Source organism: Diabrotica virgifera, chromosome 9 (genome assembly GCF_917563875.1).
Source record: "Diabrotica virgifera virgifera chromosome 9, PGI_DIABVI_V3a".
Classification (NCBI taxonomy): Eukaryota; Metazoa; Arthropoda; class Insecta; order Coleoptera; family Chrysomelidae; genus Diabrotica; species Diabrotica virgifera.
The window spans coordinates 179,825,775-179,839,040 of NC_065451.1; the positions used below are offsets into that span (position 1 = coordinate 179,825,775).

General features: G+C 31.6%; 1 protein-coding gene across 6 annotated transcripts in view; it reads left to right on the forward strand.

Annotated features, from left to right (window-relative positions):
- LOC126892156 (phospholipid-transporting ATPase ABCA3-like) overlaps positions 1-10,538 on the forward strand; it is a 361,018-nt gene extending 350,480 nt beyond the window's left edge. For all 6 annotated transcript variants that reach the window (XM_050661619.1, XM_050661614.1, XM_050661615.1 and 3 more), the window contains exon 21: positions 5,724-10,538. In XM_050661619.1, coding sequence (XP_050517576.1) covers positions 5,724-5,762 — 39 coding nt within the window. In that variant the 3' untranslated portion in view covers positions 5,763-10,538. The remainder of the gene's footprint in view (positions 1-5,723) is intronic.
- The last annotated feature ends 2,728 nt before the right edge of the window (positions 10,539-13,266 follow it).

A 13,266-nucleotide genomic window follows, 5' to 3' on the forward strand; every position in this document is an offset into this window, starting at 1 on the left:
AATACATATATCTTCAATAATCCTACATACATAAGTAAATCCTTATTACGTCCCTAGGTCGATACGGAATGGTATCAGAGACGATTGTGGGTTATAGGGTTGAATAAGCCCCAGGAAAGAGCATAAAACCAGGTGGGAGCTACTTTCGAGAAACGCCAATTTTAAAAAAACAGGTTCTAAAATTTCAAAAATAAGGCCAATTTTAAAATTTTTGTGGTTTTTGAACTCTCTTGTTGATGCTCTACAACTTTTAGGGAAAGGGGTAGGTAATTGGGAGTGATGCTGTAAAGCTACAGCACTTTGAAAATGAGGTTATGCCAGATTTTAACAAAATTAGAAAAAATTGTCATTTTTTGATCGCCCGTAAAAGTTTATCTATTGGACCGATTCCGGACTTTTTTTTTTGATCGACGGGAAATTGAGCCGTCTTTAAATTACTATATGATAGCTTTTCACGTAGGATTGACCGTTTTAGAGTTAAGAGCGACAAACTGAAACAAGTCTGAAAATTTCGAGGTTTTTCGGCCGTCAAAAATTTTCCACAACCTCCTCGAGGTCGAAAACTTGGATTTGACATCAGTAAATATGTACAAACAACATCCTAAAATTTCATTAACTTCGGAATTTTTCGTCGTGACGCCCCTTTTCCACAACCTGCCGACTGGACTACTATCTCTGTCTCGAACTATTCTAAATACACTCACCGGCACGAAAAACGGGCACCCCAAAAAATGGGTCATTTTTGATGTCTCGTATCTCCTAAACCTCTTGTCCGATTTAAATAATTGTTTTAATACGTTATAATATGTTATTAGACAAGGCGAAAACGGTGGGCCCGTTGGGAAAAATATTCCCATAGGATTTTTTTGCATAATCACATTCGTGAGACATCCCAGAATAAGGTTCAAGAAGTCGCCCACGTGAAAAGTGGTTCAATTTTTTTTTCCAATTTTTTTTAATCAAATTGCAAAAATCAATATTTTTGGCTCGGACATTTTTTTGTAGGTTTTTTGGACCATTCTGGATAAAAAAGGTCTCTTATAATTTTTCCCTAAAGTTGATCGTTTTCGAGTTATAAGCAATTTAAAATTGAAAAAAACACGAAAAATGGCGATTTTGAAGGCTTAATAACTCAGTTAAAAGTTATTATTATGAAAGTCAGAAAGTGACTAACTCAAAGTTTAATGCCCCCCCTACAAGATCCTGAAGAAAATGTTGTCATTATTTTATTACTAAGCTGTTATTTTTAAGTAATAATATTGAGCGCCATGCACGTGGTAGGCGGTCGTAAATGTGAGTGCAAGTAAGATGCACAATAATTGGGCTGCCGGAGTGGCATCTCTCTCGCATTCAGCATTTACGGCCGGCTACCACGTGCATGGCGCTCAATATTATTACTTAAAAATAACAGCTTAGTAATAAAATATTGACAAAAATTTCTTCAGGGTCTTGTAGAGGTGGCTATAAACTTTGATTTAGTCACTTTCTGACTTTCATAATAATAACTTTTAACCGAGTTATTAAGCCTTGAAAATCTCCATTTTTCGTTTTTTTCAATTTTAAATTGCTTATAACTCGAAAACGATCAACTATAGAGAAAAATTATAAGAGACATTTTTTATCCAGAATGGTCCAAAAAATCTACAAAAATAATGTCCGAGCCAAAAATATTGATTTTTGCAATTTGATTAAAAAAAATAAAAAAAAATTGAACCACTTTTCACGTGGGCGACTTCTTGAACCTTATTCTGGGATGTTTCACGAATGTAATTATGCAAAAAAATCTCACGGGAATATTTTTCCCAACGAACCCGCCGTTTTCGGCTTGTCTATATATTATATAATAATATGTAATAATATGTTATAATAGCCTTATTCTTTAGCAATATCACTGTAATAATATTGTTGCTAGTAATTTTTTGTTGTGTAAATTTTCATTGTATACCGAGTGTACTACCGATCAAACTGTGTTTTTTTCTAAAAGTTCGGAACACGCTGTGGAATATTCTAGTCTTTATAAAATATTGAAATTACAACCCAACCATAGCCCCAGGTTTTCTTAACATTCGGTTTTTTTTATTCATTCGCTTATGTTGGATAATAAAAAAGTTAGAGACTAACAACTAGCCATGTTCTTTATCAATACAGGGTGTTTCTAAATAAGTGCGACAAACTTTAAGGGGTAATTCTGCATGAAAAAAAAAATGAACGTTTGCTTGATAAACCTATATCCGCAAATGCTTCGTTTCCGAGATACGGGATGTTAAATTTTTTCTTACAAACTGACGATTTATTTATTGCTCTAAAACCGGTTGAGATATGCAAATGAAATTTTGTAAGTTTTAAGAGGTAGTTATTGCGCGTTTTTTGACATACAATTAAAAATTTTATATTCACCATTGGCGTGCATTCAGGTAATATTATAGGGTAATATGACCCGTATGCACGCCAATGGTGAATATAAAATTCTTAATTGTATGTGAAAAATGCGCAATATCTACCACTTAAAACCTACCAAATTTCATTTGTATATCTCAACCGGTTTTAGAGCAATAAATAAATCGTCAGTTTGTAGGAAAAAATTCAACATCCCGTATCTCGGAAACGGAGCATTTGCGGACATAAGTTTATAAAGCAAAGAGTTATTATTTTTTCACGCAGAATTACCCTTTAAAGTTTGTCGCACATATTCAAAAACACCCTGTATTGATAAAGAACATGGCTAATTGTTAACGTCCCTAACTTTTTTAAATATCCAACATAAGCGAATAAATAAAATAACATAATGTTAAGAAAACCTGGGGCTATAGTTGGGTTTTAATTTTAATATTTTATAAAGGCTATTTTATAAAGAATATTCCACAGGGTGTTGTGAAAATTGAGAAAAACCCAGTTTGATTGATACACCCGGTATAGGTACAATGAAAATTTACCTGTCTAGCAACAATATTATTACAGCGATATTGTTAAAGAATAAGTCTATAACATAGTAAAACAATTATTTAAATCGGACAACAATCGGATTTATTCCTGTCCACTCCCGGATATTCTTCAACCAAGAGGCCTGCTTTCTACCAATTCCTCTGTGTCCTTCGATTTTATCCATCATAATAAGTTAAAGAATATTACACCGGTTTCCCCTTACTACGTGTCCAAAATAGGCCATCTTTCTATATTTGATGTTATCAAGCAGCTCGCGGGCAGTATTTGCTCTCTTAAGGACTGCCACATTTGTCAGCATAGCCGTCCATGGTATTTTCAGTGTACGTCTGTGCAGCCACATTTCAAAGGCCTCCAAACGATTATTGGTGGATATTTTTAATGTCCTGGCTTCGACATCATACAAGAGGACTGACCAAATGTAACATTTAATCATGCGCTTTCGAAGGTGAAGTTACCAGTTCTCATTACAGAAGAATGACCTCATTTTTAAAAATGTCGTGCGGGCTATCTCCATTCTACATTTTATCTCTTTATCTGGATCTAGTTGTTCAGTAATATGGCAACGAAGATATTTAAAACTGGGTATTCTTTGAATTATATAACCATCAACATATAAGCTTGAATCTTGATGGGCCAAACGGCTAAGTACCATGTATTTTGTTTTTGAACAGTTTATGTTTAGGCCAAACTCTCTTCTCACTGTGTCAATGGCAAGGTGTTGTAATCCATTCATATCATCACTTAAAATAACTGCATCGTCTGCATATCTGATTGTGTTTATCATAATTCCATTAACTTTACATAATTGAATAACAGTGGCGACAGTATACAACCCTGTCTGGCACCTCTTTGTATTTTGCATATTTCTGTTGATTTTACATTTATGCAAGCTGTCGCTGTTTGACGCCAGTATAATTTTTCTGTGATTCGTACATCTTGACTATCAACTCATTTATCTTTTAATATTTTAATTAATTTGTGATCTTGTACTCCATCAAAGGCCTTCTCATAGTCAATAGATACAGCAAAGACGTCTTTTCTTTGATCTCGGCATTTCTGCAATAATACATTTAGTGCAAAGAGTGCGTCCCGGGTTCCCAGTACATTTCTGAAGCCAAATTGTGTTTTATCCTGGTCTTCTTCACATTTATCTCTGATTCTACTGTGGATGATACGTAGAAAGATTTTCAAAGTGTGGCTCATAAGGCTTATCATTCTATAATAGTCCAGAGAAATAAGGTTTTTCTCGTGACACATCCCCCTCCAGGCCGAAACCAAATTTTTTGAGTAGTATGGACATCTATATTATTAACCTATATGTTTCCTGCAGCCGATTTTGATGATATACATAGTTATAAACAAATGAAGATCGAAAAACGGTAAATTATCGCTTTTTTCGTCTATTACCAAAAAGTTAAGCACTTTAAACAAATTTGAGAGTAAGAATCTCATAAATCGTATAAAAAACTTCACTATGGCATTCGCTGAATATGTCCAACCTTATTGGTTGCTTAGAAAATTGCTAAATAAATCATAAATATTGAGTTTTTATAAATATTCGTAACTTAGGTAAAAATTAACTTAGAATCTTCTTATTACGCGGAATGCCGAGACTTCTTGTACTTAAATTATATTTTAAATTTCAAAGCAATTGGTCAAATAGTTTAAAAGTTATTTAATTTATTTTTCCCAAATTCATTTTTTTTGCAACACTATAAGTCAGAAAATTATGAGGTTACAATAATACTTCGGACAGTTTATGAAAGAAGAAAATTTATACTATTACCTTAATTAAAAATAAATGACAAAAAATAATTTTAAACAGTGTAAAATTATTTTGCAAAAACATGTCAATTTTTTGCTTACTTATAAACAATTAGAATAACTTTTTAACCGTTACCCGTAGAAAAATTATTTTTTCATATTTAGAAAGACTGAATTTTTATACACATTTAGAAAGAAAAACAACTGTTCTAGGACATTTAGGGACAAAGTTAGCCCCCCCATTTTTTTAATTCACATGTTTTGCAATATTATTTTGCAATATCTATAATTATTTTTTGTCATTTTTTTTTAATTTAATTAATACTGTAAATTTTCTTCTTTCATAAACTATCCAAAATATTACTGTAACTTCATCATTTTCTGACTTACAGTGTTGCAAAAAAAATTAATTTTGGATAAACAAATTAAATAACTTTTAAACTATTTGACCAATTGCTTTGGAATTTAGGGTGTAATTTAAGCACCATAAGTCTCAGCATTCCATGTAATAAGAAGGTTCTAAGTTAATTTTTACATAAGTTATGAATATTTATAAAAACTCAAAATTTATGATTTATTTGGCAATTTTCTAAGTAACCAATAAGGATATACATATTCAGCGAACGCCATATTGAAGTATTTTATACGGTTTATGAGTTTATTACTCTCAAATTTGTTTAAAATGCCCAATTTTTTAGTAAGAGACGAAAAAAGCGAAAATTTACCGTTTTTTGATCTTCATTTGTTTATAACTATGTATATCATCAAAATCGGCTGCAGGAAACATATAGGTTATTATTATAGATGACCATATTACTCGAAAAATTTGGTTTCAGCCTGGAGGGGGATGTGTCACCAACACGATATTTTTTTTCCTTATTTCTCTGAACTATAATCGCTACAGTTTTTCGGACGTTGTTTTTTTGGTAGGGTTATGAATCAAAACTCTCCATAGAATTTAATGTACTGTTGAAGATATATTTATAATTTTTTGATAATATAAATTTTTGTTGCAGGTGTTCCTGTTATTTACTAAACATGAAAATAGTACATGATTTAGTTCCCTTAAGAGATGCGTCAGTGCCTTTGCTCTGTGTTATTTTCTCATTGTGATAATATATTATTTTTAGTTATTAATAAGATTCCTCATTGGGGCACTACCGTTTAAAGAAACCAATAAAGGATGATGTGTCGGTTTTTAATCAAAATAATGTGTTTCAATAGAATATGATAGTAAGGTAATATAATTAGCCCAATAAATGACTGTTTTGGAGTGTAATTTCCAGGGGCAACTGCGAATTGCATGAAAATTTGGATTAAGATTCTACTTACCCTCCACTTCAAAGTTGAATTTGTGCCGTTGGTTACTTTTACTTGGGGGGTGACATTTACCCCTTCTCGGGGGTAAAAAACGCGTGTTTAAAATAAGGTCGGAAATGGATAAATTGACTTATTTTAAGCACTTTTTGTTCTACAAATTTTTTTACGTAAGTCAATACTTTTTGAGTTATTCGCGATTTAAAATGTTGATTATTCGATAAAAAAAAACTACGTTTTTAGACGGTTTTTCCCAAACAACTCAAAAAGTAAATATTTTATCAAAAAAAATATTTTTAACAAAAGTGTAGCCTATAAAAAACGAAAACATGGTGTACCAGTAAAGTCTACACATTGAGTAGAAGCAAAGTTGTAGCTCATGAAAAATACGTTCTTATTCGTCTAATTCCAAATCGAATAATTCAACGCGAAATCAAAGAAGAAAGAAGCGTTTTTCGGGAAAACCTTATTAACAGTTTTAAAGTATCGAAAAAAAACTTATTATTTGCTTTTTACAAAAGTTTACAGCATCAAAAATAAACGAGTTACACTGAAAAAAAAGTTGGCCCCTTTTTTTGGTAAAAAAAATCGTGAAAACCTCCCTCTATTTAGCACCCTAAATGAAATTAATCTTTTGGATTTACCATCTATTTTAACTGTATGTGTATTGTTTATATGATCTGTAAGTTTGATTGATTTGAAGTGCTTATTTTTAAAAACATTTGGTTTTATATTAAAAAAAAATTTCTAAAAATTTTTGAAAATTTTTATTTTCTCAAGATAACTTAAAAAGTATTAGTGATAGGAAAAATCTTAAAGAGTAAAAAAATGTAGGTTTTGCTATTATAAATATGCTAGTTTCATTTTGTTTCTCCGTAAGACAAAAATTGGTTAAAATATGGCTGTTCAAAATTTGCATACACTCGTGATTAGTGACCCATTCAAGCTTTCTCAATTGAAACTCTTTCAAAAATAAACACTTTAAACCGGCGAGACTGACAGATCATATAAAAAATAGATAGGTAAGTAAATTGTTTGTAAAGGGGTAGCGATTAATTTCATGTGGAAAACTAAACAGGGCGAGATTTTCATGATTTTTTACAAAAAAAATTTTATTTTGAGCGTTCCTCGCTTATTTTTAATGTTAAAACTTTTACTAACAATTAAAACAAAGCTTTTTATAAACACTTTAAAAAAGTTTAAATGGGTTTTCCCGAAAAGTGTTTAATTTTTCGGTGAATTCACCTTGAAATATTCGATGTGGAATTAGACGAATAAGAACGTATTTTTCATGAGCTACAACTTTGTTTTTATTTGATTGATAGACTTTACTGATACACCATTTTTTTGGGTTTTTTATAAGCTACACTTTAGCTAAGAATATTTTTTTTCGACAAAATATTTACTTTTTGAGTTATTTGCGAAAAACCGTCTGAAAACGTAGTTTTTTGTCGAAAAATCAACATTTTCAATGGCAAATAACTCGAAAATTATTGACAAAAAACTTTATAGAACAAAAGTTGCTTAAAATCAGTCAATTTATACATTTCCGGTCTTGTCTTGAACGTATCTTTTTCACCCTCGAGAAGGGGTGACAGTGACCCCCCAAGTAAAAGCAACCAACGGCACAATTTCAACTTTGAAGTGGAGGGTAAGTAGAACCTAAATCCAAATATTCATGTAATTTGGAGTTGCCCCTGAAAATTACACGATATCGCCGAATTTCCCGTTCACTTACTGGGCTAAATGTATATATACTGGAAATCCTGACAGTCCAGTCCCAATAAAACAAATCAATTTAATCGATTAAAGGAGTTTAACGTTCCTTCACAACAAATCATTTGATGCTGACATTCTCCTGTGCATTATATGTAAGATCTTATGCCCTCTACTAAGTCCCATTACATTTTCCACTTTTTGCTGACCTTTGTTAGTCCTTCCGTACATTATTTTCCCTTTTAATCTATTTGTGTTTACATATTATTATTCTCCATAAGGTATTTAGTTCTCATTTTTTCATCTCACATGTTTGTATCTACTGACCTCCTTTGTAATAGTTTGAGAGCTTTGGCTATCCATTTTAACTCAACTCGATATTATTAAAACTGTTTACCCAAACATTATAGATATATCAGAAAATACAGCGCAAGAAAATGACCTATGATCGTAAAAAACAAAAATAATAGACCTATCAGAAAAAATACAAAGAAATATACGAGAAAAATAATGAGAAAACATAATACAAAGATGGAAGGTGTACTTCCAAGAAATATAATATGCTAAACATGAAATAACATAAGTCATAGAAGACAACGTATAATCACCAAAGCGAGAGGTGAATATCGGAGAAATTACAATGGAAGAAATTAGGAACACAATAAAACTTCTAAAAAATGGCAAAGTCGCAAGAATCGACAATGCACCCATTGACAGAAACATGGAAACAAGACGAAACTACAACTAAAAAACTACAAACTTTTGTAAACAAATCTCTAAGAAAAATCATGATAAGTCAAGGAAAAACTGGATTGGCCATACTTTGAGGATATATTAAAGCAACAGAGCGAGGCAAGCATTTGTTTATCATCCAGAGAGGAAAATAAAGAAAGGAGAACCAGACAACAGGTGGAAAATAACCACGAGAGAACACAAAAATTTGACTTAGATGGGGTGAAGTCAAAGAGAAAAAGAAATAGAAGGAAACGGAACGTACTAGTACACAGTTTACGCGGGAGGTGGATGTATGCCATTCACTTCACTGTGAATGATCTAGTGGTAGATGGTTCAGATACTGGCCAAAAGAGAAAAGGCTAACGTAGTAGTTTAAAATTATAAATAGACCTGCTACTGAGACTAGATTGCACTGGTGTATCGAGCTGATCTATGGATGAGCAGTATGGCAAGAGAAAAGGGCTTGTGGCTCGGTGTCATTCACTAAGTAGATGCTTACCGAACGAGCGCTGATGATTTGGGTAAACATTATCGTAATAAAAAAATTCTTCTGTAAATGAAAACAAGCATTTTTTTTATGTATATTTTTATCCATTTCCATGGATCTTCTTTCCCTATTACGTCTTATAAACTAAAAGTCAAACAATTAGGCATGCACGTCATAGAATTATTAACCCATCAGTACAAACATGACGGCCAAAAAATTCAACAAATTTTTCCCCATATATTAGTTTTTTCGCTAACGTTAAGTTTAGCAGGAAAGCGCTGTTGCCAAAAAAAAAAACGTATATGTATTTGCCAGAGAACCTACCGGCTACACTGTTTCCCTTTGTCTTAAAGGGTGTGAAACAAAGATAACTATCTGTAATATAACTGTCAAAGTCATGTTGTCCTATAGAAGGTTCTGTAAGATTTTTGTTTGGTTGGGAGCTGTGCCCATTTAGCCAGCAACATTTCTTAAAATTAACGCCTAACTAAACATATACTAAATATATAAACCAATCAAGGAGAGGGAAGGGAAAGAAAAGTTCGTTAAAAATAAACTGTCCTTAAAATATAAACTAAATAAATTAAATATAATTTGGAAAACAATAATTGGATATTATATTTAACCTCCAATATTATGACAGACGTCAGTTAACATTTACAATCTCACCAAATATAATAATGACCTCCTATAAACTCGTCACTAATTGGTGCCAATGAAATAGAAATGGCATGTCAAAAATCTTATTATTCTCTATACAGTGAGCACGTAAAAGTTGGAATAAATTCATTTTCTCGAGAACGGATCATTTTGGAAAAAAAAATCCCGAAACAGGTTACTTTTTATTTTTAAATTACTTAAATTAAATGTTCAATCTGTCAAGAGGCAGCTGGGTGGCTGCTTTAATATTGAATTTAAGCAAAAAACAATATTTATTTGTCAAATAAACATTTTTTGGTGTTTTCTGATAGCAGTAAAATGTATTTTGAATTAAATAAATTACATACATACAATTATGTTAATGTTTATATTACTGAATAGAGAATTGAATTACCTTTCAAATGAGCTATCACACGACCTCTATTCTCTTTAAAAAATCATCCGTGACGTCATCACGCCCAGATAGGTGATGTCACTAGTATGATATATATGCCAAAAAGTCGTAAATTAAAAGTAAAAATTGACCTGTTTCAGAATTTATTTCCAAAATTGCCCATTCATGAAAAAATTAATTTATTCCAACCTTTACGTGCTCGCTGTATATTTTTTTCAAGTTTAGAATATGACAACAAGGGGAAAATTACGCGAATTCCTTATTGTTTGATTTTTTCTTTTCCCCTCTGTTAGAAGTTATTAGGTATTAATGAATAGAAAACATTTTATTTTTGTAAGATTTACCTACTTATTCTCCTTACACGCTTAATTTATGAGACTACAGATATGAAATATTTTGAGAGAACAATTTAAAATATTCAGAGAAACTATGACGACTTTTGTTTAATTTTAGTAGCTGGTGTAATGTGATCCTATTGAGTATTAATTTTGAAAAATTATAAATAATAATTTTCTAAATGTACGTTTCGTTTTATTTGACAGTACCTTCTTTAATCATTTTCTTTAACAAGATCATAAGCCACGGTTATTAGACTTTATTACGGTTGTCTTGTCCGACGGTGCTGGGGAGACTTATATTTCTGACTTTACGTCACAAGAGTTTACATTCCCATATTTTTAACCCTTAACTGGTCCGGCGTCGTCTGACAGACGATTCAATAATTTTGATTATTTTTTATTGGAAATTGGCACCGCCCACAGGCAAGTTGTTTTATCTAATCCTTAAACTATTGGAGCTTGACAAGTGGGTGTATTTGAGACAAGTTTCTCTCAGTTCCTAAAAAGTTATCGCAACAGTTAGGTTGAGAGTAGCTCCTCAGACGACGCCGGACCGTTTGTGTCACTTTTTTGTCTTCATAATTGGAGTTCAAGAAGAGCAAGAGGATGCTCTTATTTTAGAAAAAGCGCAAGATTTGCAGTTTATGTCCTTGTAGAAAGCGCAGGATGACAAAATACCTGTGCTTGAGTTGCAAAAAGCCTGTTTGTTTGGGATGTATAAAACCACTACCTATGTAAAAATTGCATATAAAATAGGTAAAGTTTGACTGATGCTGGAAACAAACATTTTTGATCGATTTTTATTTTACCTAGTTTTTCCTTTAGTGTACAGTTTGAACATCTATCCTAGCAATACATTTTTTTTCATGTTGTTTTTTATATTTTTTTTATTTACTTTACAAAACTATGTACTTTTTCACAAATATTTGTGCGGATTTCAGATTTATTTTAATATTTTTTTCTTAACCCAAATAACGCCCAAATCTAATACGTTCACTTTTATATAAACATATCAAGGTATGTTTGTAACATTTATTCTTATTAAAAAAATTATTTTCGAGTGTTGTTTTGCTTTCTTGAAAAGAGTAGTTTCGCAGACGACGCCGGACCAGTTACGCTACTGCTACAGTACGGGACCAGTTAAGGGTTAAATGATTTTCGATCATTGAATGTGTGTTATTGTGTATATATGTGTATTATTTGTGTTATTATGAAATAATTAGACAAATAGTACACATTTTATCTTATACCGGGTGGTGAATCGTAAAAAGGGCCATAGGAAACTCAATGTAAAATTCTGAATTGTTGAATTCCTGCTTCCCTAATTATTTTACATCAAAAGTCATGAGAGAATACTTGTATAGAATTAAAATCTGTATCAAAACCAAAAGTTAAAATTGTTCTACGATTTAAATGCATTCCAAAATTTTGAAAAATATGATACATTTGCCACAATAGGTAGGCGTGTAAAAGTAAGGCCACAGGTTACTATTTAACTGACAGTGCTCACACCATTGACTGAATAAAAAAATCTTTATTATTAATCCTTTCTCCGCAACTGAGGGTATCTTATCAACTGTATTGTTTTTAAACAATAGATGATAAAATAAAAATATTGACAGTTCAAAAATGTGAACATTATTGCATTGTGTGTGGCCTAAGTTTGGGCTGAAAACTAAAATGTATTACATTTTTACAAAATTTTGGAATATGTTTAATTACGTAGACCAATTTTAACAGCTATTTCCAATACAGATTTCAATCCTGTACAAATAGTTTCTAATGTCTTTTGATGTACAATAATTATTAGGGAAGCTGGAATTCAACAGTTCAGAATTTTACATTGAGTTAATGCAAAATTTTAACGCATGTCAAAATTCTCAATGTGTTTTAATTGTATTAATTTTTTTCGAATCCTGAGAAAACTAATAAATATTTTTTAAAAATTTAAACTCAGAATGAAAGACTACATTATTACCGAGGGCCGAAAGTCCCTGAAAACTTCTATAATGTTTATTTTAATAAGCTACAGGGCTGAAAATAAAAGAGAAGTGTGATATTTAATTTCAAATATTTCATTCAATAGAATCTGCTTGTTTATTCTAAGGGGCTTTCCGCCCTCGGTAATAATGTAATCTTGCATCCTGCGTTTAAATTCTTTTAAAATACTTGGTTTTCTCAGGATTCGAAAAAATCATATTACGATTCAAATGACAGTAAACTCTCGTGACGTAATCTCACCCTTAATGTTCATTGGTTAGTCGATTTAGGCAACCGTAGTAATGTCTAAGAACCGTGATCATAAGCAAGAAAATAAAGATAACAGAAAGTCAACTTGACATTGGGTGCGTTCACCAGACCAGTGCGCTATGTCAGCGCTTTGAAACTGTTTAAGATTTTTCCGGTGAACGTCATGTCAATTTAGACTAAACTTCAACGTGTTGACGAAGCGGTCGCCATTTTATTCAACGTAGTATTTGTATCGCTTCATTATTGAACGTGTTTAAGAAATATATTATAATGGCGCGCTGATTTGAAAATATTTACTTTTACAATGGTTTTAATTATAATGTAATTGAAACTTAGGAGATACATAATTGTATACGCTAACGAAATTGTAAATCTGTGTATTGAGGAACAATATTTTCAACATAATTCATATTTCTCGTGACAATTATTATTTATTTATGGTGGTTATCATCCTCATCCAATAGTTCTGACAAGTCCAGCACAGCCAGCAGCACTAAAAATTATTTCTTGTTCATGTCATTATCAAACAACAATAAAGGTGGTATTATATTGTCCATTTTTGAATTAAATTTGTGTAAGACACGTCCAAGTTATCGTTGAACGATAGCACGATATAAAAATAAACAAAAACAACGAATCTCGTTTTAGGTTAAGTTCATAAT